We start from the raw sequence: 27,950 nt of genomic DNA on the forward strand, positions 1-27,950 counted from the left end.
TCATCATTCCACACTTAGACTGAACTTTAAAGCAAAGATGCTTCGCTTTCACCTGTCATCTTCATGCTATTCGGGGCAGAACAAGGTGAAATTCTCATTAGCAGCATCACTGCGGTTAAACACCTTTCATTCCCTGCGACTTTCTCACCTCCTCTCTGCTCAACAAGTTTAAAAATACAAACCTCATTTACATAACGGGTACACACACACACCCACACAAACACAGACAGCTCGGCACTCCTTAAACGAAGCAGTGTGACAGAGGAGATAATTGGGATGGGAGATGAATGGGGTGAGCGTGAAAGCGGTGGAGAGCAAGTTTGAGAGCGAGAGAGGTGCTGTCCAGAGAGTGCAGCACCACTGAACTTGTTAGCAGTAAAACTGTGTGTGTGTGTGTGTCTGTGTGTGTGTGTGCATGCGCGAGTGTGCCGCGGTCTGTATCTAGGCTGCAGTTCAGAGACAAGAACGGATTGAAATACCATCCTGACGACTCTTTTGGAGGTGGAGCGTGTAATTGCTGTTTGTTTGTCATTCTCAAAAGCTGTGGCCCTAAATTTCATTCCAGCCCACGTCATCCTGACTTTTTGTTGTTTTCTAGTTTGTCTCCTGGGTAGTGTAAAATAGTTTCTTTGTAACAATCGTGTGTGTCATCCATAGAATGGATCCCATTTCAGAACTGATAGGTAAGAGGCATCCGGCAGTCAGTCATTCCAACATCAGACAACTAGGAAGGAAAAACGGTCAAAGAGATTTTTTTTTGTTTGTTTCGGGTTGTGAGTGTGAAGCATTTCTGACATAAACAAACCATACAGAGCAGCATAGCTACAGACAGAGAAGGCAAAGAGAGAGGAAGAAAGATAGATTTAAGTGACAGACAGCAGACCATAGAAGAAACAGAAGACAAATAATGATGGATGGTTGAACACAGATGCAAAGAAAGAGTCATCACTTGTGGCATTCACAGACTAACTGGCACTCAGTAAGTCACACACTCAGACACTTAAAAGCAAGAAGAGAAAGTAGGATTTGAAGTCTGACAATGGACTGCAGCACTACAGAATCCTACAAAGTGAATAACCTGACAACAGTGTCACACAGTCCAGCACGTCAGCTGAATCCAGAACAAAAGACAGAAAGCAATATGAAACCACCTCTCTGACAGAGACAAGACCATCAACAGATATAAAGAATCATTTTTTGGAACAACTTGGATGATATAAGCCAGATGCAAGACAGATTAAAACTTGTTTTACTCAGAATGGTGCCAAAAACAAACAAACAAACAAATAAAAAAAACATCCAGTATGCAGCAGTTCTGTGGGTGGAAATGCCTTGTTGATGAGAATGGTCAGACTGGTTCGAGCTGACAGAAGGGTTACAGTAACTCGGTTAACCACTCTGTACAAGGACCACGTCGGGTTCCATTTCTGTCAGCTAAGAACAAAAAGCTGAGGTTGCAGCGTGCACAGGCTCACCAAAACTGGACAGTAGAAGAGTGGAAAAATGTAGTCTGGCCTGATGAATCCCAATTTCTGTTCAGGCAGCCGTGATGGTAGGGTCAGAATTTTGGCACCAACAGTATGAATCCATACACCCCACCTGCCTTGTGTCAACAGTCCAGACAGGTAGTGGTGACGATATAATGGTGTGGGGAATGTTTTCTTGGCACACTTTGGGGCTGTTAATACCAATCACTCATTGCTTGAATGCCACAGCCTATTTGAATATTGTTGCTGGCCATGTGGATCCCCTCATTGCCACAATTAACTGATGTTCTAATCTCTACTCCCAGCATGATACACATGTACCATGTCGCAAAGCAAACGTCACCTCAAACTGGTTTCATGAGCATAACAATGAGTTCGATGTTCTTCAGAGGCCTCCACAGTCACCGGATCTGAATCCTATGTGACACGTTTGGGATGGAACAGAAGCTACATAGCTTGAATGTGCATCTGACAAATCTGCAGAAATTATGTGATGTAACCATGTTGACGTGGATCAGAATCTCAGATGTTTCCAGCATCTTGTGGAATCTATGCCATAAAGGCGTGAGGCTGTTTCGAGAGCAAAGGGAGGCCCTAAACATCATTCGTAAGACGCACATTCATTATAGCGCTGTGCGTAATAATGCTATGATGCTATGCTACATAGCCTCATGAGAACCTGGTCTACTGTAGTATTGGCTTATCTCATGAATGACAGGAATTTTGCTAACAAGTTTTATTATGTGCTTTTTTCCTACTCGCGTGCAAATGCGCATCAGTCTAGAAGCTCTCAAAGCTCATGTTTGATTTCCAAGAGGGGTCATCAGTAGGTGCCGATGAAAATACTAGAGCATCTGTATATCTGTATAATATTCACTGACATTAAGACAAAATAGTGAAGAAGATGTTTTCCATTGACCTGTGAGGAAACTGTGTCAACAGGCCTCTTGTGCGTTCCTAGCTTCGATCAGTCAATCAGACAGACAGTATGACAAGAGAAAAGATGACAAACGGAAAAAGAAAGACGTTGTTTGCCTCTGTATAGCTGTAGCATGGATCAGGCAAACTGAAAAGATTATTTATTGGCGGGTATAACAAGCACAATCCTCTGCTTTCTATTCAACCACTGCCTCCAGGAAGCTCAGAGAACAACACCCCAACAGAGAGGATTGAAAACGGATTCTACCATGAATATTTTGTGTCTTGAAAACCCAACAGAGGATTTGGAGCCGCGTACGGGGGACTGTGATAAGAACCCGGTCGTTATGCTCTCAGTGTGGGCGTCTGTGCTGCTGTATGTAGAGCTGCAGCTTCTGTTAGCTGCACACTGATGATCTGTTTAAGTTCTCACAGCTGCATGATTATTGCATTTAAAAAGCACAGTCATGGCACAGTCAGAGCCTTAACATAGCCTACAGATGATGCAGTCATTCCTCCACAGCACCACTGTTAAAGCTACATCAAACTGTCTTGGTCAGAAAGAAGCTGTACTATACGTGCACTGAACTTCATTTATTCATATGCCATCCTTTAAAACAGGGCTTCTCATTTCACAGACAGCCTAGTACTGCAACTGCCTGTCTGTTGATTAAATATGGTTATTTGGTGGTTGAGAAATTGCTTGGATGCTCAGTTAAGGTTACACAGAGATAGAAAAGTATCTATGATGGGAACACAAATATAATTTGGTTGAGACTGCAACAAATCCAAAAAAATGTTTCGAATAAGAGGAGCAGATTCAGTGGATTTATTCTATAGCCTGTTTGTTTACATTTTAGCACATTTGGATCACAGAAAAGCCTGATTTAGTATCTGCTACTTTGTGTTTGCCCTGTACAAACAAGGTCAAGATTTATGGTCAGATTTATGGACATTTATCGACGTGAGGGGAAGGATGCGTGTGTGATGTCTGATTTCACCGAGTAATAACTGAGAAGAAGCGAAGTGACATTTTGAGCAAACTGCGTCAATCAAGTGATGAAAGAAACACATAAAACCAAAACTAAAATTCTGGTGCTGCCTATAGATATTCAGAGTGCATCATCTGTTTATATCCAAATAATATTTTCCTATTCAGCTAGCAGCATCTGTGCTAAATAAAGGAAGCAATTACTTTGAGAAATCAGGATGTCCAATGTAACTTAACCTATTTTGCTGCTCTAGTCCTTCTCGGTCCAATCATAACTTACACTCGTGCATGAACAAGTGGCAAGTCTGAACCTCTAGAATCCAGCAGATCCAAGTCCCTACAGTATATCCGCACACTGTCACCGTTACATAACATCATCTGCAACAGTCAATCTTTATGTATATTTCAGAACAGAAGCATATGATGCCGTTTGGGTGTGTCAGAATACAGAGAGACTTACTGTTCATTTACAACAAAGATGCAGTTGTCTTGGGAGGGGATGCCTGACACCGGGTGCTTACAGGTCACCTTTCGCTCATTGTGACTGCAGGGAAAGACAGAGAGAGAGAGAGAGAGAAGAGAGAGAATGTTAAATCACTGCAACAACACCAAAACAGCTGAGAGTTGATGACAAGGAGACACAGTTCATACAAAATGAAATACAAGATTTACTAACAGCTGTAAAGGCAGCAGCTCAGCAAATGAGCTCCCAATAGAGACAGCAATGCCGCACCTCTGATTCACGCAAAACAAACACTCGTTCACACACCTGGAGCTGTGGGTGACGCTAAACTTCAGCATCACGTCCTGCTGTTGCAGACGACAAGCAGCAAAATCCCTTCCAAAATCAAAATGTACGATTAAAGAGCACGTGGGGGAGGGGAAGGGTCTACAGCCAGAACTTCTTCCAAAACTTCTATCCAGTCCAGTGTCACACTATCCAGCAATCAGAGCAGACTGTGTGAGAGAGACTATGGGAGAACAACTGAACTGATAGACCACCCACCCCCACACCCACACCCCCTTCTCTCTGCCTCAGCTGCACTTCCTGTATGCCCTTTTCTTCTTTTTCTTCTGTCTTAGTTCTTAGTTCTTGTCCTCTTTTCTTGTCATTTCTTGTCATTTTTCTCCGTTCATCTCTCGTAGTCGTCGTTGTTGTGCAACTGTGATTTTTTTCAAGTACAACCAGCTATTGAATTAACACATTTAAAGTTTATAGATTCACTAGAAAATTTAGAAGAAAAGTCGTCTCGAGTTTTGATTGCATTTGTCAAAATTAAAATGTCAATAAGATTGCAAATTAACACATCTATTTCCTTTTGTCACCCATTGTCAGTTTCTTTAACCAACCCTCTCTGTTCCTACTGTGTCTCCCACAGTTGTTATCCATCTCACACATTTGGTCATGTTTTTATTTTTTTTTGTTAATATTCTCACTCTCTTCCTTAATCTGTTGATTTCTGCTTCTTTATCTTCTCCCACCTTCTTTCTTACTTTACAGCGCTATTTTCCCTCTCCCCTCTTCCTGCTGTTTCTCCTTGAGTCATGTGCTGCATCACAAGAAAACTGCTGACTGCGTCACCTCCTCGCAGAACAGGAGTTTTGTTATGGGACCCTGAAGACATGATGCCAATGACAATGAAGTCAGATGAGGAAGGCTTCACGCGCTCACAGACCCCCTAACAGTTCCTATAGTTTCTCTCCCCGACTCCAAATCACTTTCACTGCATTTAATGAGACAGGACTAGTTTTGCACAAACTTTCAGCCTGTTGTGTTCATGACATAAGCAGTAGAAAATAACACACACACACACACACACACACACACACTCAGAGTCACATTATTAATTATAAAGACAATTAAGTGATGGAATTAAAAATGATGGCTGCCGTAAACAAATTAATTCATTATGCAATGGGCATGGTTTAACACAGGTACTTCTTCACCAATGTCCTCAGAGTTACCCAGTAGAGGGCAACAATAAAACCAGAAACAGCCTCAAAGTAACCCCAGGTCCTCAGGAACACACTGCGCTGTGGGACCATTTTAAAGTAGTGGCCACAGTCAGAATTTGACTACTATGTGATGCACTGTGGCACAATTTTCTGCATACCTTGATATGACTGCATAGTGTGATAAGAATTAAGAATTCTCAAAGAACATTACCAGCAAATTCTTTCATCTGCCACAGGGAGTGCTCTATCTTAATAAAACTCACACCAGTTTGATTCTTTTTACAATGACACATACTTAAAATCTGTGTTATACACATTCATATCAAACAAATAAAAAGGTGAGTAGACTGAGCCGACACCTGAGTGAAAATCCTTAAATAAACCCATTGGGCTCTCTGGGGGGTCAGCATGTGTTAGCAGCATATGGAGCTTGAGTGTGTGCACTGTTTTCACACAAACATCAGGGGACGCCAGATGTGCAGGAGCTGGAGGGAGACAGGGAGGGGCAGGGGGCTCCTCCTGGGTCTAATCTAGCTAGCCGTGCATCACTGTAGCTGGGATTGCTCTGCTGCTCCAGTCCCCCTGCAGCTGGAGGACGGCGAAGTCAGAGGGCTGCAACGGCCAATCAGGTTTGGACAAGAACGCAGAGGAACGTGTGCGCGTATGTGGGAAATTTCATGACATCTTCCATCTGTATAGGTCTCCAGAAGTCAAATATGTACAGACTTGTTGCTCAGATAATAAAGAAAATCCATCATGTCCTGTGATGTTGGCTTAAACGAAAAGAAAAAAAAAAAATGAAACAAGAGTAAAGTGAAAATACCAGAAAAGAATTTGACAAGCCGGCACAGAGAAGGAGCAGCACATAAAAAAATGACGAGTGGTAAATAAACCATCAGGGAAGATTTCTTTGGGCTCCAACTTAAAGCAGCATTTGAAACCAGGAGCGTCATTGCACTCAGTTTCGATACACGGGGAGACAAATCACACTTGAGCTAGTGGACTCCCCGTGAACTCTGCCTTATCCAGTTTTAACTACATTCAAATCCCTGTCCGTTCTCTGCAAGGTTTGACACAGCTGAGACGAGACAGAAAAGGCTGTCTCAGTCGCCTTGAGTCACGACAGTTACACATTCATTTTTTATTAAAATCAAATCCTAATCAAAAGAAAGCTATTTACGCATGAACAACAGCAGCCAGCATTGACATAAGACACCAACAGCTTCATCTGAGGACAGAGTTTAGTTTTTAACCAAGCTTTGGCCTTCCCGAAAGCTATATTTTGAAGACACACTGATCCCACACACTGATGCCGAAACTGTTTAACAGCCAATAAACCTGTCATCCTATAAATGCTGTTTTAATTGTAGATGATGAAGAAAATCATTCTTCAAATGGAACACTGCTTTGGTAACAGTTTTTCTACTGAAGAATGAATGAACCCAACCGGTCAAGGCAGATGGACGCCCATCTTGAGCCGGGGTCTGCTCCGAGGTTTCTGCCTTCTAAAAGGCAGTTTTTCCTCACCACTGTCACCAAGTGCTTGTTCAAGGGGGAATGTTGGGCTCTCTGTATTACAATTTAATTAAAGAGTTTGGTCTAGACCTGCTCTAATTGGAAAGTGTCATGAGATAACTTTTGTTGTGAATTGGTGCTGTAAATATAAATAAACTGAATTGAATTGAATTGAATAGCATGCCGCATGCACTGATGTCAGCGTGTCGTGGATCACTGCTCCACGCAAGACCCTTAACTGGTGATTAGTTTAACAGAATTGAATTATTGCTTCTTACAAAATGTCCTCGGCATGACTTGAAACAAACCGCCAGCAACCGCTCTGAGGGGCCTACTTTTATCATACCAACGTCTCATGAAACCATCATGTATTGTTAATAAGTTTTTAATATCAAAAGGAAGAAAAGGGGTCTTTGGGGAAATACCAGAACTGCTCCTTTTCGACTCCGACTGCCAGTGATCTTGTCGTTCTCACTCCCAACTTGTGAAACACAGCAGTTTGGTCCGTGGCCCTAAGATTCAAACCGTGACGCTCTTCTTGTCCCTCTAGCATCGCTTTTGCGCAGGGCTGCGACATCAAGCTAGCCAACATCCAAGTAGATTTTCAAAATAAAGCTTGCTAATAATAATAATGCTACTGTTATCGACGTTACCAAACAGTCGACCTTAAAACACAACAACTACGTGTTTTAAGTTCAAAGCAAAGCAACTAACATTTGGTTATACACAAACTCTCTCTCCGCAGGAAAGTCAGGTGTTTGACCAATCGATCAACCTCAATGAGTGCACTAATTATTTGCATCATTACTGAACAGTGGTATTGTCCAATATGAACAGGGATACTAGACTTCATCAAACCAGAAACTCACCAGATCTGGCACCTCCATATTCTGAGCCTTAATGTCACAAACTGGAGAGAAGAACCCTGTCTTGTACCATACACTTAAACATGATGCCAAAAAATGTTAACACAGCGCTTGAAAAAACTGTTGAAGAAACCTCTGTGTGTGTGTGTGTGTTAATTCTGATTTCTAACATGCAAGTACAAATTCTACTGATACTGAAGCACCAGCCAAAACTTCCACCTCAGTAGGAAACCGAAGCCCTTACTGCTCGTTGGTTGGACATCAGGTTTGTGTGAGGGTGATAAAACGGAGACGGGAAAATGAAGAGATACAGAGCGGCTAGAGAGAGAGAGAGAGAGAGAGAGAGAGAGAGAGGCAGGAGGTGAGAAACAAACTGTAAACGAGGGTGGCCAAGAAAAATAAAAGGCAATAAACAAAGAAGTGAGTGCCAGTAGCTTCCTGGTGTGGTTCCAATTCAGATGCATTAATATAAAAATTACAGGAGGAAGAGGAGAACGAAGATCGGAGCTGTGTTGAAAGGTGCTGTGCCAGTGAATGGAAAAAGGTTGGAACCAAGTGCTGTCACTTCCAATTAAGTCTCTGCTGCCTCAAGGTCTGTCCATTTAGCAGGCTAATGTTTAATTGTGTTTCGGAATGAAACAGATGAGGCAGGGAGAGGAATGTCTTGTTTCACGGAACACTGCTGCCTCTTTTGAGCAGCTTTTTTGGAGGCATTTTGGTTCTTCTCAAGGTCACTTGTGCTAAGCAATGAAATAATACATTTGCACTGTTTATCATTTTGCAAGGAGGAAGATGCGCTTTGTGTCCATCCTCAGTAGCAGTTGAACGTCATGGTGTGAATCTGTATTTGTACAAATGATTTTGTGCCAGTGGGCAAATGCAAAAATGGCAACGTGTGGATGAACAGGCAACATTCTTACATTTATTTTTACATTACAAATGATCAGAGCCCAAGCAGCTGCGGGTTTGTCAGGTGATAAATCATAAATCATTTGGGTCAACAGAAGATACTGTTTTCTTCCTTGTGCTTCCAAACAATCCAACTGCCAGGATTATATGGTGTGTTTTGGAGCTCCTGCTGCTGGCTGCGTGGTCAAACTGTCCCACTGTTACAAGCTGTTGTTTCCCCATCCAAAATAAACACAAAGAAGTGCTACTTTGAGTGACAGATGGCCCAAAGATGGCAGGCAACTCATTAATGGATAAACATTTAAAAATGATAATTATTCTTTTAGGGTTTTGCACTCCAATTTTGCAATCTCCACCACACATCTGGGCTGTATTTTTTTTTAAACATTTAATCATGTTTCCCTGACTAAAACCAAATGTTGTGAGTGTGAGAGTGTGTGGTTGTCTGTCTTTGTGTGTTGGCCCTGCGATTGACTGGCGACCAGTCCAGGGTGAACCCCGCCTCTCGCCCGTAGTCAGCTGGGATAGGCTCCAGCTCCCCCGCGACCCTGACGGATAAGCGGTATAGAAAATGGATGGATGGATGGATGTTCTAATCACAATTAATGAATAAATTCCAGACGTTTTCTCCATGACACGTTAAGAAAAGTAAATTAGTGGGATATAAACACATTTCAGTCCAGAACAGCGTCACAGCATATGTCTCCATTTGCCTCGTCTTTCCAATCCTGCTAACATGCTGTATTAGAGACTTTTAAGCTGCCGTTCCTATCCAGAGTGAATAGAATATGCTAAAATACCCAGATAAACCATATTAACATAACCAACTGAAGTGCAACAATCAAAGCCATTATACGGTGACAGCAGATGAACGTGTGGTATAAAAAAATGAGAAATATGAGCAGAAATGAGGCTTTAGGACCAGCCATGTTTATTTTTTTTCAATTAAACCTTTGAGCACAGCTGCACTGAGAGGAACACTTTCTAGTTAACCCATTTACACGCCATAAAAGAAGAGCGAGTCAGTCTATTTTATTAAACACTAAAGTTTCATCCGCTGTGCAGCGAATTACACCTGCATGTTTCCTCTCACCTAGCACGTAGCTCACAAGTCAACAATTCAACACGATTAACTTCCGCATAACAAAGCTAACTGCAGCAGGGAGATCAGTTTAATAAACAATCTATATAAAGATAACGCCGCACCAGGTATTATGTGGATGAGTAACACACACACACACACACACCTGCACATGTCCACACACCTGCACACCATCTTTGAACAATAGTATAATCATCAGCTAATTCCATCCATGTGAAATGTCAGCTAATGTTTAATGTCATTAGTCCTCAGAGTGGCTGAACGTGCTTTGCTTTAAATGCCATGTGAAAAAAAAGCTGCCCCCGTGGTCCAAGTGTGTGTGTGTGTGTGTGTGTGTTTGTGTGTGTCAGCGAGCCATGTAGCCCTGCATCCACAGCCTGACCACATCTCTTCCCCGCAGTGCGTCTGCCATTCACCGCCTCTCCCTCTGGCCAGGCCGCTAACCTTTCAGAAAGGCCACCAGCACTGACAGCTCTGCCCCCACCCTGTGTTTTTCTTCCTCCAACCATTTCTTTCCTTCCACCCTTCCTTTCTTCACAATATCTCCCGGTTCTCTTCACATGTCTTTGCGTCTTTCTTCTAGCTGTCCCCTCCCTGACCTTTTCCCTCTCATTTTCTCCTTCACCATCTCAATTAGGTCTACGTCTACCAGCTTCTCAGCTGCTTCTCACCGTCCCCTCTGACCTTTATAGTTGGTTTTTCTCTCCTTCCTCCTCCTCACTCTGCGGTAACCCTCCCTCTGTATTGGCCTGTGCTAATGTTTAAACATGTCTTCTTTGGAAAGGAGAGACAAAAAAAAAACAAACCATCAATCAATTTAAGGCTAAAGGCAAATAATAACAGGTTCTGTTGGATGTATCAAACATTTTTGTTTAGTTGAAGAATTACTTTTAAACCAGCGGTTCCCAAATGTTTTCGTGTCAAGGGCCCTTAAATTGCCAAAAATGATTCTACAGACCCTCAATTGAAAAGTTTTTGCCAAAAGGTCTCCAATCTGACTTTTGCTTTGAGATGTTTTATTACAGAAACGTTATGAAACCCATCACCAAAATAGTAACTGTTGTTACTTATGAATGGAACTATAGTGAAAATCATTTATTCCTGTTTTCGCTCCCTCAAGGATCCTTTAAATTCAACCCCTTGTATACACACAAAGTGCATTAAACATGTAATAACATAATATATTTTTAAAATGACAAGATCCACACAAAGGTTCCATCAAGGCATTCCTGAGATGTCGTTTTCATAAGCATGGGATGGATTTGAGGTCACAGTCACCTTGACCTTTGATCAAAAAAAAAAACCCAAAAAACTGAAAAAGCCAGCAAATTCTAGAAATGGAGATGCTGAAGACAGGCAATGTCTGACATTTTTACTTGAATAGATTATGATTACTGGCTCAATTAAAGAATTGTTCATTTCAATCAACTAATTGTCAGTCACGTCCTGCAACTTTATAGAGAAACATTCAGTGATACTGCAGGATTTTAAGAAACTGAAGGATTTTAATATGCTGTTAATCTTGACGTTGGTCGAATATTTGATATTTGGAGAGAGTATTTTCATCTGACAACACTTGATAGTCAAGTAACGTGGCATTTTAAAGGTGGTGGGCCATCACAATTGCGTCTGTGTGCAGGGGGAAACACTATAATCTGTTACAAGTGAACAAGTTCCGAGCATTTCATCATTTCTATTTCTCTCTTCGGTGGAGATGAACAAGCCTGACTTCTGATTTGCATTTGTTATATGTTGAACAACTGCATCCACTAGAGCAGCTGTGCCACTGCATGAACAAAACACTTCAGTCCCTCTCTTTTCATTGGCCTCTCTCTTTTTCTCTCCTGAGCTAAAAATAAATAGGGCCTGAAACATTTTTCTCCATTTTAATATCTTATTGTCCATGACATCTTCTGCCTAATGAACTGAATGAGCTAGGATCAGGTGTGTGAGTGTATGAGCCCTACAGCCGCGCATTTTGTCCATGAATGAATTCTTCTTCCTTTGAATTTTCTGTAATACTGCTTTTAAATATCAACATCTTGCATGAAAATCATCCGACAGTGACTCATGACAGATGGGATATTCACACACTTTCTCTGGAAGACATCCAATAAAGACACTTGCTTTTGCCAAGTGTGAAGAACAAATATGACCTTAGCTCAATCACTGTCATCAAAGACTTTATACTTAAGCAGATATATTTAATAGCAAAAATACTTAAATTCTATTGCTGTCAAAAACTAGAGTAAAATATATCACCACTGAAGCAAAACCAGAAGAGAATGTAAATTATCCTATTCCTCCCAATGGTTTATTACACTCACTGGACATATAAAATATTAAGCTTTAAACTTTCATGCACCTTGAGCCTTCTGATGGAACAAAAAAACCCGAATTTTTTTTAAAACAATATCTCTCAGATATCTACAAATACAAGGGTGACTTAAGCAAGAAGCACTGGATAGATCCTTGGACCTTGTGCACGATGGGGCTCGTGGCAGCTATGGCCTTGTTACTGGACCCTGACCACCTGACATGGTTCTGAATACTTTGTTTTTGATATTTCATCAAAGCATAACTTCCAGTGTCACTAGAGAACACCTCCTGAGAATACCTCATATTCCAGTAAATCGGGTGTATCAGTCAAGTCCATTGCAATGACAGTTATTTGGAATGTACGTGATGAAAACTGACCACATTGGAGGTGAATCTGGTTGACCTATTTGGAGTAATCTGTTAGAGAACAGGGCATGTATCTTCCTGTTTCCAGTAAGTGGTGTTATCACGATGACTAAGGCTGGGAGTCTTAACAACCATGTGAAGTATGGGGCAGATTTGACCATGTGTACTTAAGTTACAAGAACTTCCTGTTTTTAATGGCAAAACATCAAACTTCGCCACCACCACATCACAATGTACACATGGTTTAACAAAGACTGAAAAGCTTCCTAATTTAGCATTGCAAAAGTTGGACTGCTATGACCTACTTGTACATAATTACCATAACAAAAAAAGTAAAAAAAGTAAAATAAAATTAAAAAATAACAAAAATAAAATAAAAATTCCAAATTGCACAAAGATTAGGTCACACAGAAGTTGTTTTGTAGATCTAGATATGATACATATGCTAAACCAGTTTTAGTACATCTCAGTGAACTGTATCTTGAGGGCTACTTTCTTTCAATTTGTGTAGGGGGTACTATTAAGCCAATCTGCCACATCCCATCCTTAGACCCATATCGAATGTCTTCAGATCAGGAGTCTTATCAGATATGTGAAGTTGGGTGCAAATTTGACCAAAAAAGCCCCCGAAATACACAGGTTCAACAAAGGCTCAAAAGCTTCCCGGCCTAGCATCACAAAGGTCTTTAGACAGCTCTGATCCAATCTGTAGTTAATCTGGTGAATTCTGTTTTAGGACCTTGTTAAAGTACAGCCCCTGGACAAGAGAAAAATATAACACTAAATTCAAACTGTCAGACTTCCTGTTGGTTAGATGAGGCATTGAGTTTTTAACCAGAAGATCATACAACATAAGTACATACACAAGAGATATATGAAAGTACAGTACAGTACAGTAAGAAGAATCAACTTACATACACATACTGAATTTGACTATTGCATTTATCCCATCCTTAGTTGAACACACACATGCAACACCCGGCAAATTACATGCAGTGAAACACACACAGGAGCAGTGGGCAGCATCAGTCCGGTGGGGGAATCGAACCGGTGACCCTCCGATCACAAGCCGCTTCTCCAACCTCTAGGCCACTGTTATTTTATTGTGGAGGCAGCTGTTAAATATCTGATAAGGATATTTCTTCCACCACTGCTCATGTTTCACCATGTAGAAACTCCTACTTGGCAATCCTAAGCAGGCTCTACCTCAGATACAAACTGGGTTTGTCGAGTTAATGTGCTGTTCCACTCGCACAAAGCCGCCCAGACGAGCGTGCCAGCAACATTCAACCAGCAACAAGCCAAAGCTCCTTTCTTACAGCACAACAAATCGTCTTTGTCGCTCAATCACAAAGAAATTCCTCTCTCATACTATTACTAGGAAGAGAGTCTTAATTATGTTAGCTTAGAGACATGCCATACTGTTGGGCAAGCCTGTTTACCTGGGGGTTATGTCTATATCTGTATGTCACAAATTCCAGTAAGATGTTGTGATGTTGTGCAGCGTGTTTGAGTCGAATTCATGATTATTTCTCAACCTGCATAGATAGCAACACATATGTACAACTTAAAGTTCTTGATTCAAATTTAATTTAATGTTGTCTTACACTGAATTCTCACATTATGTTTACATCAAAATAGTACAGACTGCTGACTTATATTTCAAATGACTTTTTCCAGCACGGCTCGCTTACTTTGACACTGGACAATGGAATTAAGTCCTGATTAAAAGAATACTCTGACATTCGTGGAAAGCTTTCTTGCTGAGAGACAGAAGAACAACAGTCTCTCATTTAGGCTACATTAACGGAATTAGCTTAGCAGAAACCAGAGTCAGATTGAGACTGACTCTGTCCAGAGTTCAAAACTTCACTTAACAAATCCTCTAAATCTTATTAACCTTTGGTTTAATGCAGCTGAAATTCCCCATACTTCCTGTGTTTCTAAAACATAAAACCAGATCCAATCTGGGTCCGAAACAATGTCTGCTTTCGTCATGTTGAAATCCCTCTAAACACGTAATGGACAGAGTAGCCGCTGCACACAAGGTTCCTGTTGAGCCTTAATGCTTCTTACAAATTAACTTCAGTTATGTAACTGCAAAACAATAGCGGTGTGGACAAAAAGCCAAAATGCAAAGCACATCACTCATCTCGGTATCACTCTCCTGGATTGGCTCTCACGTTGCTATTGGTAACAGCGACAGATGGCTGATGGGATTGCGATTGTAATAGAGGTCCCTGGAGTTGAGTGCTATCAGCCAGGCGAGGATTCCACCAGAGACAATACAAAGAAATACTGAACAGAAGATATCTGGGAGAAACAGAAGCCATCTCTCTCTTTCTCTTCTCATATCCTATATTTCCATTCCACCTGTCATCGACATCATCCTTATCATCATCACCATTACGATGCACTTAACCCTGGTGCCCGCAGCATCTCAGTTCATAACAAGGTCGGTAATGTCATCCTTTTCCTGCCCTTCTGCCAGACAAAACCCACTCATTTTACGTTTTCACATTTGCGTGATGTTTGGCTGATGACTAACTTGTAGTGGTAGACTAAGGTTAAAGACCTGCCATTAACTATCTATTATGTCCATGTCCATTATGTCCAATACATAACGCACAAAGCCTTACACCTTTCTCATATCAGGGACACATAATAACTTGTGTGTTTTGAGGTGATAAAGGTGACACATGCAACATTGTAACAAACACATTTTTTCTGCTACAACTTGCTGCTTTCTGATTCGGAATCTGCTGGAGCCATTCTTCCGAGTTTGGGGATCAAAAAACTTGGGGGGTTGCTTTTAGTAGCCACATCATCTATCTATCTATCTATACACACACACACACACACACACACACACACACACACACACACACACACGAGCAAGCATTAATATCTCAAGCTGAGTGGTTTAAAGTTAAAAATCAGTGCTTCTTTGCAGACACAGAAGCTAACGTTAGCTCAGCTTGTTTCTCTGGAAACAAGCATAACATGCAGACGTCCTATGATAAAAAAAATAAAATCCTTCATCCAGTGTAGAAATATAGAATTAGTTAAGAGAGATCTAAAAATGACATTTAGGTGACTTAAAACAGATGGAACTGTTTACCTCTCACTTGCATTTTACCTTTCAGGTGACTTTGTGTGGGTTTATTTACAACCTGTCTGATCATTTGTCTGACTTCTCAGTGACACTGTCTTGTTCCCAGATCTTGGGAATTAACTTGGTGAGCACAACTGGATTATTACTGACACTAACGGCCAAAGTTGACAGTAATATGTTGATGTACAGATATATACATATGCAATTTCTTTGATTCCAACTGGTGCTGAGCATATAAGATAAGATAAGAATACTTTATCTAAGGAAATGAGAGGGGGGAAAAAACAGAAGATCAGAGTAAAGGAAAGGGATACAAAGTGCAGAGGCACTCATAAGATGTGAGAGTCCATGCATTATGTACTACATGCCTTTGCTTGCACATATAGACCACTGCTGTGTGGGCTCACATGCACAAATAAGCAACGACACAAACAGGTCAGACAAACAATCACGATGCTAACTGCACTGCATTGCTAAATTGAGCCCCAGTGAAAAGTTGAAGTTTCCACTCAATTTGTGCTGAAGCTTGGATTCAGAGAGAGAGAGAGAGAGAGAGAGAGAGAGAGAGAGAGAGAGAGAGAGATCAAAAATAGCTAGTTTGCTGTCGGACATGTTCCATTCATAATTTACTGTTCATGTTCAAAACTTGTTCCCAAGTCAGTTCACATCACCTTGTTTACTCGGCCAAAACTCTCTCTGCTGTTACTTCAGTAGAAAAACAAAAGAGACAAAAGATCATCCTGTCTTGGTGTTACGCTTCCTGTACTTTCTCTGATGGCGTGTAATTGGCGTGTAATCAGCTCAAACATGCCCATCCCTGATGGCACAATCCATAGGACTATGATGAAGCTGTCCACACAGCTGATCTATCAGCTGAACTGTGGCTGTCTGACGTGACTGTCAACGCTGCTGCAGCATTTCAACTGCCAGCTAGAGATGGTAGCAAAGTCTTAGATCTGAACAGAACCAGGTGGATTCTATATGTATATGGACAGGCAGGTTGGACAGAAAACAGAAAATAAACACTGTGACTTTCTTAGACTGACCGCAATAGGCCTACTGATAGAAAATATTTTGTAAGTGACAGCTGATGTGGGAAAACTGGGCACCAAAACAAATATCTAGCTCTGATTTTGTTGATGAACACAAGCATGAGCACCCAGCAACAATTTGTCCAGCGTCTGTAATGACATTAGCTGCTGTTGGGAAACTGCACCTCTGAATCACCCAGCTAAAACACAAACAGCTCGGAGCCACGACGGAGCATCTCGTTTTATTTTGCTCGTATTTTGAAAGAAAGCCTTGGCAACAGCATGTGTGAATCTTGCATCGCAATCTACGCTGCCAATAAATAACCTCTCAGCGTATGCCACACTGCACAGTGTCTGCACACCATGAAAATGTGCACACTCAATACAGCGTAAAAAAAAAAACAAAAAAAAGAGAGAGATAAAGTCCACAGCTTGTTGACTCACCAGAGGAATTGTAGCAGGACTTATGGAGGCTGGCAGAGCAGGATGGAGACGGCTGCCTCTTCCATGGGCTTTGCTCCGGGTGAAGGCAGCAGCTCTGCTTGTGCGAGCGCTGCTGAACAGCCCTCCCTCCTTTGCTTTCTCTCTCCTGCTCTGCCTGCACCACCGTTGTGCCAGTATTATCAGACAGATGTGTCAATGTGGAGCGGTATCCCGCAAGAAAAACCCAAGGAGGCTGCCCTGCGAAGGCAGCAGAGCCGGGCGGGCATGTCTGTTTGGATGTCAGAAAGTATGGATCCTGTATGGTGCTGAGATGCCTATGTGGGTATGACACAGGCGTTGTCCATTTAATTAAACAGGAATTTATCTATTTGGATCTCTAATTCATAAGCTGTTTCACTGCTCTTTTATAGAAGCTGCTAGAAACACAACCATTTCCTGAGCTTAAGTCATGCTTTGATATGGCAACAAAATCTCTCAACTGAAACATCCCCTCACATCCAACAGGAGTATTATAGAGACACCATTCATTAGAAGTGGTTTGTCAGGCCTCCCTGGGCTGACCGGCCAGGACTGTCAGGCTAGCATTGAAACTGCCATCTGTAGATTGTAAGCCTCTCCTTCCACGACAAGCGAAGTGGTCACATGCTTGTGCGCGTCAATATGTAGTGCACGTGACCGAGAAGTGCGGGGAAAGAAACGGACGAGAGGGAGAGGAAAAAGTGGAGCTGAGGGGGACAACAGTACATGGGGGGAAAAAAAATAAAAAAGCTCTGCAGGAAAATTACAGTCATGTAAAATTACAGCTTCGCTTGCTAATTATCACCGCACGGCTGAGGCTGACGGCAACGTACGTAGTTAGTTTTGCACACCACAAAGAACTGGATAAATTCAAATTAAAATCAAATCAAATTAAAAACACAGATTAAAGCAGCTTTAAAGTAGCTTTAATAGATAATGTGAGTGGAAAAAAAAAAAAAGCTCTGGAAAGCCCCGAAATAAAACTTAAAATATGATGCTGTGTCAGATCAGGGTCAGTGTTCACTAGACCTACTTGTTGCCCCTGCCCCCATAAGGAGGAAAAAAGTCACTGCAGGTTTAACCATAGCAGGGGCAGATCAGATAGTTAACTAGTACTAGTTTTTCTAGGGGTAATACTAACAGTGGTACTGTCAGAGGTGTACGTTCATGGCATCTGGAACAAAGTGCTGGACAGACAGACTAAGTAAGTAATGATATCACCATTTGTCTGCACATTGACCAAAGGGGACAGCTACAACAGACTAGGACAAAGTTGCAAGAGCATGTGGTTCTTTACAGTCCAAAACAGGATTTGGGTTGCTATGTAAATCACTAAAGGTCCATGCAGACTCAATATAAAAAGCCTAGAGTTAAATTCTCTTTTCCTCTACATGTAACACCATTAAAACTCATTTCCATACAAAGAGGATTATGAGAGATTAAAACTGCGGTGCAGGTGTGAAGATTTTGGTTTTTTTGTGATGTTTGCTGTGCTGTAGAGTTTCTGTTCATGTTTGAAGTGGGAAACCAGCTGCGAAGCTTTGTGTGTGTGTGTGTGTGTGTGTGTGCTCTTCCTCTCTCAAGCATCTCCATTTCCAGCTGGAGAGACACACTTTTTCAAGGCTGTGAATATGCTTTGATACCTTTTCTCCTGATGTGTGTCCTGCACGAGTGCCTTCAGTTGTTTCTACAGTTGAAAATCCTGTGATTCTTCCAGCTATAGCAGGCTCCCTCTTTACGTTTTTTTTCTGTCACTTAGCTATTTCCAGAACAGATGTCGTAGGTGTGAAGCTTTTAAAATTCAAAGAATGCATCACTCATTAAACATGTATACTGTTTGCTCCGAGCTGAAGCCATGCAAACAAGCGAAAGAGGTAAGCCGCCGTCTCTACACACACCGTCAGATCACAGAGACTGCAGCTGGAATGAAGGCTGAACATTAACATTCCTTTTAAGCGAGTTTTGCACTTGTACTACAAATTCAAAGGTTTTTAAATTCAGCTCGGTGTAAAACTCAAAGCTGAACTGCAATCAAAGCAATACTATATGAGAACAGATATATCACCTTCGTTCTTCAGCATTTAGACTCAAGACCCCCAGTTTGGGGACCCACACTCTTTCTTTTCTGCTTCCGCCAGGAAAAAAAACAGAAGTGTTGTTTTCTGCTCTCTCATTTAACAGTAGGGGAATAAAGATCCTGTGTCCTGTGGTGTTATTTATTTATTTATAAGACTGTGAAAAGGAAGATTGGGCCATAAAGAGGAAAGAGTGTTTGGGTGTGCTGAGCGAGACGGATGCATTTGAAAAAGCCCAATTTATAAGGTGTAATAAGTTTTCCCTCTCACTTCAAAACGGTAAATATCCTCAAGTTAAATACTTAAATTATAAAATTTTAATTTCTTGTAGTGTTTGGCTTACGTATATGCTAATTAAAGAGTTGATCTGCTTTGGTCACTGAGTAGAGTGTAAACAGAGAAGTGAGAAGTCTACTCTTTTGATACATGCACATTTTTATAAGAGAGTATTTTGCAGTGGCTGCCATCTGTTTTTATTAACTGAAGTGTAGATATATCTAAATGAGCATAAAGGGAATAAGGATGGTTTACAACTCTTCCCTCCCTCTTCTGCTTCTCACTGTAGTATATTTGGACTGTTTTCTCCTGTCTTTCCTTATTATTTACATCTAAAATACAGAAAGTTTGAGAATGGCCTCACAAACAAAACACTTCTGGCTTCATCGTCTTTGAACAGACAAGCCGAGCAGGAGAAATGGACCGCCACTGGGGGAGACAGAAAACGAGAGCAGACAAAAACAAAAGCATGTACACTGCACTGTTAGGCGACCAAAATAGTCTGATATTTGGGACATGTAATGTTGTGTTTTTCTGCTTCCATTTATTCTAGATAACGGTAAAAGGCAAGCTCTCGAGAAGCCGTTCCATCGATAAAAGTTGCACTCGGGGGGGCTCGGATGTTGGTCTGATGTAATGAGAGGGTACCGTGCCTTTGAAAGAGTACCATGCACTTAGGTTACAGAGCTACAGTGGATGGAGAACATGTGGTGCATTAAGAAAAAAGGCCAGAGCCACCATTCAACAGTGGGAGGAAATGGCAGGTAGAGGGGACATCGGGAGTGAAAATACATTAGCTAAGGTATTGGCGTCTGAATGTACACGAAGAGCAGGGAGGATATGTGTGTTTGTGTATGCGTGACCAATAAGACACAGAGAAATTCTAGTATACACACACACACACACACGCAAAGACATTTACTGTATTTGCAGCCTGCTAGCAGGGCTTTTATTTTTCATGCGCCACATTTTAGCGAGAGGAGCTAATGGTGCACATTGAATGGGATAGTGGAAATATTGACCTGAATTGCCACTTCTTGAAACCTCCCATCTTTATGAAGAGCTAAGATAGGTGTAACAAATCTGGAAAGAAAAACAGAGGAAAGCAGAATATCCCCACATCTGGAGTAGCTAAAGCTAGAGGATGAGTGACATTTAGCCTTAACAACTGAGGGAATCCATTTTCAGCTCAGCTACACACATTTTTACAGTAAATATTTCATTATTATGAAATTAGCCACAGTATCAAAATACCTAGATTCTTAATTAGATATTAAAAGCTGATACTAGTCTCAGTGTATTGGTTTGCTGCCAAATCATACGGGCCCCATGCAACATCTTCCACTGACAGGTACTGCTACAGGTAACCCACTGCTGTCTGAGGTCTGAAGAGCTAAACGTCAGTGTTGTGCTTTCATAATGAGCTGAACAAGGTCAAACATCTCTGTAAGACGTGAAAAAATGTTTAGAAAGATGAGTATTTATAAGTTGCATGAGCTACGACGGTTTGCCATACCTTACAGAACATGCAACAGTTCAGCTGAAATTATAATATGAAAATCTCTAATATTTTATTCATTCTGTCACCAGATCATTAATCAGTTATCAGTTGTTATATACTGTGATTTTTGCTAATAAGTTTTTGCTGATTAGCTAGGTGATTAACTAATTGTTTTAGCACTGTGTGGCGATTGAGTTGCATTGTGGGTAATATCGCTGACAAGTTTTGACAAAGAAGAAGAATGAGTGAAATAAAAAAGAAATGCCTGTTTCTGCTACACTGACTTAAAAAACAAACAAACAAACAAAAAAATCCCCCAAAAAATTATCATTATCTTCACTGTTATACGAGTGTGATGTTTGATCGGTCAGATTCAACGCGAAGCAGCATTGAAAGGCAGGGTGCATGTAAGGGCAATGCACACATAAGGATGCAAACTGATATGAAAAGATATGCTTGTCCCAACAGGACTACAGTGTATGAACAGAAACAAAACAGGAGAAAGGTCTGGTCTTTTTTCACACAGTGCATGCACACATTGCTAGCTAGCTCACATATGTACCAATGATATATTATGGCAAAACCACACTGCATAAACAGCCAGGCTGTTAAATTTGTGCGAATAGAGACAGTAAAACACATTGAATCAGTAACACACACCGACGAATGGGAGCAGCCCGGTGGACCTGCAGCATTGTGCTGCTGCCATCCTCTCCTTAACAACGGACCACGAAGTGAGGAAGAAGGCGTTCACTTGCCCTGCTCGCGTTTGCCATGCTCTTCACACACATTAACTGTATTTCAGGGTTGTCACATTTAATTCAGGTTACCAAGACAACAGGTGAAATGTCCTCTATGCTTATCGATGTGTGTGAGAGCAAGGAGGGAGAGGGTGAGAGAGAGAGAGCAGCTGAAGTGAGCACCTGTGTGAAAAAAAACCCCAAAAACCTTTAATCAGAATCGTTAATGAGGCATCTTCACTGCATTCTACTTATTCGCTATGCCGGCTGCTCAGAAGTCTGACGTTATTGTGCCTAGTCAAGTGCTAAGTCGCTTTATTTCAGTCATATTTACAATCAGAAAACAACCATCTTTATGGATGTTTACGGATCAGGAAATTAAGCAGCACCACAGATTGTGAAGGGAAATGCATAAATACGCAGAACAAATTCCACTGAAGCTGATCAAGAGACGGATGAGGTGCTATGATCACACATTACGAGAGAAGGAGGTCGGGGCTGTTAAGTGCTATTTAATTGTCTGATATAGTGTCATCCCAGTATGAGACCTATCTCAGAAGCAAGTCACTGTGAGGTTTAAAGTTTCATGGCATCTCAGTAATGGAGGAGTGTTTAAAGCTTTATCCATGCAGAGAAAGTCAGCGGAGCATGTTGCCCTTTACGAGCAATATACTCCTCACTTGTTGACTGGCAAATGAATGAGCAGCAACCTGTCAGGCTAAAATGGATAACAGCACTTTATAAAATTCACCCTGAATGGCAGCAAACATCTGAAAACTCAGATTTTTAGGGACAGAAGTGCCTCGACTTTAGCCGAGTACAACTTGAGAAAAGATGGCGGAAGTTACTTTGAAGTGTACGTGGCAATTTTGCAAGTTTACAACATGTTCCTGCAAATGTTTCACAATAAAAGCCTTGCTAAGACATAATTCTGTCGACCGAAATGCTAGAAGGCCTTTAGATTGAAATGAATACAGGAAGTGTTGAACTGTAGTAACTTCAACAGGGCAAATGAGAGTGGCTCAAATACACCACACATGTCAAATTACGAGTCAAGAGGAAAGACTGAGTTCTGTCCTACAAAGCCATGCCATTAGTTCACATCCGCTTCATGCACATAATCCTGGCTGGTGAGAGTTACACCTTGATGAAATGGGTGGGCCAGGGTCAGGTGTGCCTGCCCACACCAAGAACCCAAGACATCCTAGTAAGTATGTGTCCTGTTTCTGCAAGGATCTTTGAATGTCAACCTATTACGTGTCTCTTTTTGTGATGGGCTGGATCTGTGGGTTAAGCATGAGGGAGTGCTGGTCCAATCACAACATTCTGCGTTTTAAAATACACAGATTTACAGCAGTCTGACATCGCTACCTTGATTCTGTCCTCTGCCTCCAAACCATTTTGTAGTTGCCTCGCATGTTAGATCTGTGAGATTGTGTTAGGCTTTAGTTGTTTAGCTGTAAGTATTTGCATAAATCTTATAAAAAAGAATAATATTTCATATTTCAAAAAGCACTGAAGTGCTTAAGTGAGTCAAAGTGAGCTTCCACTTTCTTTTATCCTAGAGAGGCTTCGTGAATGTGTTTTTGTTTTTGTTTTTGTCTGAGTGACTTATCTAATGTCATCCCTTTTTGAGGACATTGTTACTTATTAGTAATAATAAATGGTCTAACATTAATTACAATTCAGGGTTCAGCTTTTGCTTTCAGGACTGAGGAGGAAACAACCTTTGAATGTTTGTGCTACACAGGAGTGTAAAACTGACTGTGAAAAATGCAACAGAGCCTTTGGCTTTCAGGATCCCTGATCAGGTTTACTTTGTGTCAAGTGCTTTGGGATAATTTAACTGAATTTTAGAACCTGGAACGCGAAACACAATATCTACCGACATGACAAATAACAGAGTCCTAATGTTAAAATCCAATTTTAAGACCCTCATTATTTCAGTTTTGTGTTTCTACTTTGCTCATTCCTAAATTAACGTTTCCCGCGCGACAAATCTGAGAGTGGGTAGAGTGTCATTACAGGGCGCTTGTGATGCTCTGTGCAAACGCGGCGTGCAAGGCCCTGAAATACAGTTCGACACATACACATATACTGTACATCAGTTCAAGTTGCAAGGCACAGTTACTACATAGAAGAACAACGTGGGCAGATGTTGACAGTAGACATTGGGTTTGTCAGAGGGCCGGATGCAGTTCAACATGTTTGGAGTGAGAGACACTGTAAATATGTAGAAGAAGGTAATCCGGTCAGATGAGACCAGAATTGAACTTTTGGCCTTGGTGCTAAAACACCCTAAAGTGTACATCGCGCTGAGCAAACCATCCCCACAGTGAAACAGCGGCGGCAACATCATGCCGTAGGGACGCTTTCCAGCAACGAGTACTGGAAAACTGATTACGACTAAGTTCGAGATAACCGGAGCCAAACATAGGAGAAAACCAGCTGAAAGTTCACCTTCCGACACAAGAGTGACACTAAACGTACAGACAGCGTGGTTCAACACAAGGAATGTTAATGTCTGAATGACCCAGTCATAGCCCAAAACTCAATCCAACAGACTCTATGGCGAGACTTAAAAATTGCTGTTCACAGACAGTTTCCGATGTGACTAAGCTTGAGCTGTTTGCCAAGAAGAATGGGCATAATTTGCAGTCTCTAGATGAGCAATGCTGATAGAGACATATTTCAGCAAAAAGGTGGTTCTACCATGTGTTGACTCAGGGGGCTGAATACTGGTGAATCCAGTGGATGTCCATTTATTTTCTATTAACAGTGCAGGGATTTAGTATTGAAGTATAGTGTTGCAAATATAGTTGACTTGACAAAGCTCCTGCACAGCCACAGAAGACAACACACACAACCATTTTCGCAGCTTGGGCAGAATTTCCCTTGGTGAGTAAATGGATCTTCATCTGTAGGATCTGTGCTGTCAGGCCTAAGTATCCCACCAACTTCGCACAGACCAAACTCAGGTCTGCTGGGGTTTTTGCCTGCTTAAAGGCCACAGTCACCAAATGCTTGCTCGTTGACGAATGTTGGGTCTCTGTATCCTGAAAAGTATGCTCTAGAGCTGCTCTAACTGGGAAGTGTCATGATATACCTTTTGTTGTGATTTAAATAAACCTGACTTGACAGACAGTGGGAAGCCCAATTGGTCATTTTTGCCTATAGGGCCATCCAGCAGATTAATCCAACCCTGTCACAGAGCCTTTACATCACATCCTACAGTGTATGTTGGTGATTGATGATGGCTAATTAGCAACCAATAAGTTCACTGTAGCTACAACATCTCCACAGCAATGTAAAAAAAAAACAAACAAACAAACAACAACCTCTGACACTACCTTTGTGTTGCTTGGCAACAAAGGCAGAATCTGCTGGTGTGTACACATCGATTCACGCATTCTGATGCTTTCCTGGGGGGTGATGTGAGCTGCTCTGAAGAAGAACGTGGATGTGTGACAGTGAATTTGCTCTTCGGTTTGCCTGATGTTTACGATGCTGAAGACAGAAAACTGTGTTGTGTGCAGAATGAGATGGCCAAGAAACGCATTCCACCAATTCATGTGTATCTGTGGATACAAGATGGGATGTTTGAACTATGTGATGTTTGCTGTTTTCATGAGATGAATCCTTTAATGTATTTTGTGTCACAAGCTAGCTTTTCTGCCATGAAACACATCCAGAGCCCCAAAAGCACCTTGGGGTAACAAAGAGTTACTTTGTGTGCCATAAAACACACCATGGCGAGAGGACAGTGACTTTGGAGTAAATGGAATAAAATTACAACATCATTATCACATTCATTTAGAACACTTTAGACAACGCATTTCTGACATTTTGAGACAGAGAAGCAATTTCCTGCATGAAATGGGATTGTGTGACAGTCGGTTGTTGTGCAGTGAAATGCAACTCATGCCGCAAACCCAAAGCATCGCCGTGATGGCTGGTTACTTTCTGGTTTAATGAGCCTTAATTCATGCATGAAATCGTCATGACAAGAAATAGACAAAATGCCCTCTGAGGAAAAACAAGAGCATCGGTGATTTGTGCCAAATGCCAAAAAAAGAATAACAACAGATTTTTCTGTTTAACTGACAACCTCTAGCAGTTTGCTTGTCTGCCAGATCAAAGCAGTGCTGAAGCAATGTGCCACAGGACTTCATCACAAAGAGGTTGGGGTGGATTGATGTGTCAACAAAACATGTAACTTAAGGATGGGACACCGCTCTCCATTTCCTGGTTACTGTTAACAGTCATTCCATGTCCCCATAGCCAGAGTTTTTGTCCAGGGTTTGGGTCGCCGGGATCTCCGTCTACAGCCGTCACCCCTTCTAAACCCTCTCATGGGTGGTGGGCGTACGGGAGAGCGGGCCCATGTCGCTTGTTCGGGCTGTACCCGGTCGGGTCCCGTGGTCATAGTGTGAGGAGTTCTGTCACCTGGGAGTAGCTCCATCGAGAGGAGCCAGTTGAGGTGGCTCGGGCATCTGTTTCTGATGCCCCCTGAACGCCTTCCTGGGGAGGAGGCCCCAAGGAAGACCCAGGACATGCTGGAGGGACTATGTCACTCGGCTGGCCTGGGAACACCTTGGGGTCCACCCGAAAGAGCTGGAGGAAGTGTCTGGGGAGAGGGAAGTCTGGGCATCCCTGCTCAAGCTGCTGCCCCCGCGACCCGGTTCCAGATGAAGCGGAAGAAGATGGATGGATGGATGGATGTTAACAGTCAAAGATGGTGTCCTTTAACCATGACCATGGTTTTAGTTAGATGGACTGTTACACAAATAAATATCAACATTAATACTGCTCTTTTTAATCCAACATTTCCAATTAAGTGACTTATGACACTGATGAAATCTTGAGGGGTAACACAGCAGCATGTTTAAAGGCAAAGGGTTACTTACCAGGCTGCTATATTTGAGAGTTTGGGAGTGAAAACAGGTTGTCTTAATGTCTAGAGGGGATAATCAACCAAGAAGCTCTATGACATCAGAATTTCATGGCATAAATTCCAAAAATATCCGGCAGAAGAATGGGCACACGGTGCCTCGCTATCCTCTGAGACACTGTTGAACAGTAAATTCTCATATGAAAAGCCAGAATTCAAATGTCAATGTTCCAAATAAGAAGTAGTGATCATCACAGTAATGTTCAAGAGGAGGACCCGTCATGTCCCATCTATCAACCTTGAGGGAGAGGGGTTTATAAGCTGTACTGGAGTCAGCCACCTGGGTTATTTATTTATTTATTTTTTCCCATACAGCATTTCTTTTTCTTTTCTGAGGTGAAACAGAGTGGTGTGTGAGAGATGACTACGTTCGTACTGATGGAATAAGTGCTGTGGAAACGTACCGAATCAATCAAGGCAATAGAAGTGTTGAGTTTAAGTGGTGGTGGTGGTGCAGGAGAAAAGCCGTCTCTTAAAGGAGTGGTTATCTCTGCTTTTGAGGCAAATAAAGATTGATTAGACAATTTACCAGGTGATGAAATTTAAACATCAGTAACCTCTACTCTTCTCTCTCTCTGATAGTCTACCATCTTCTCTTTCAGATCAGCTTCCTCTGACTTTTTTAACATCAAATTTTGCTTTGAATTTGTTACCCTAAAGAAAACACTTTTCTCATTTCGCTTCCTTTATACTTGAAAATGAGCTTTTCTTCATCTCCGCCCTTCTCTCTTGTCCTGCTTTCTCTTCCTTGCTGCTCTTCTCCACCTCTGTGAATTCTGCGTGTTTGTGTGTGTGTGTATGTGTGTGTGTGTGTGTGTGTGTGTGTGTGTGTGTGTTTTACTCAGCATGCACCACACTCCCAGCCTCTGCTCTCCAGAAGCATCCTGGGAGGTTTGAGTTGAAGCCTAGGCAGCAGTATTTTTAAACCCGCCTGCTACTCAAAGGGGAGGATCTGAGCCACAAATTTATCTGCACATGACACGTTTGAGTCCACTGAGGACTTCTGAATACCTCCCAACTCTATAAGCTGTGCAAATTAAGACATTAATGCACAAAATAACTTTTAGAAACATTTGCCATCACTATAAAGTGAAGTCTTTAGTCTTACATGGCTGTTTAAAGCAGAGTGGTGCTAGCTAGTCTCAGCAATTTACAACACATTATGTAAATTGTTGTTTATGCTGCACGCATTTCTGTCAGAGGCAAATAAGCAGTGTGAATGCCTCTGGGCTTTTAATCATCAGGCCACCATGCTGCTCCACTTTTTAGAAGGAAACTGGAAAAATGAGTTAAGACCAGCGTTTGGCTGCAGCAATTTGTCGCAAAACTCAAAAATCAATCATCTACATCAAATTTTCATACATACAAGC

General features: G+C 41.7%; 1 protein-coding gene across 8 annotated transcripts in view; it reads right to left on the bottom strand.

Moving 5' to 3' along the window:
- Window positions 1–27,950, bottom strand: part of LOC124053659 (pleckstrin homology domain-containing family A member 5-like) — a 190,260-nt gene that overhangs the window by 59,417 nt on the left and 102,893 nt on the right. For all 8 annotated transcript variants that reach the window (XM_046379035.1, XM_046379034.1, XM_046379029.1 and 5 more), the window contains exon 4: window positions 3,857–3,940. In XM_046379035.1, coding sequence (XP_046234991.1) covers window positions 3,857–3,940 — 84 coding nt within the window. The remainder of the gene's footprint in view (window positions 1–3,856; window positions 3,941–27,950) is intronic.

This window comes from Scatophagus argus, chromosome 22 (assembly GCF_020382885.2).
Source record: "Scatophagus argus isolate fScaArg1 chromosome 22, fScaArg1.pri, whole genome shotgun sequence".
In the NCBI taxonomy this organism is placed as follows: domain Eukaryota; kingdom Metazoa; phylum Chordata; class Actinopteri; family Scatophagidae; genus Scatophagus; species Scatophagus argus.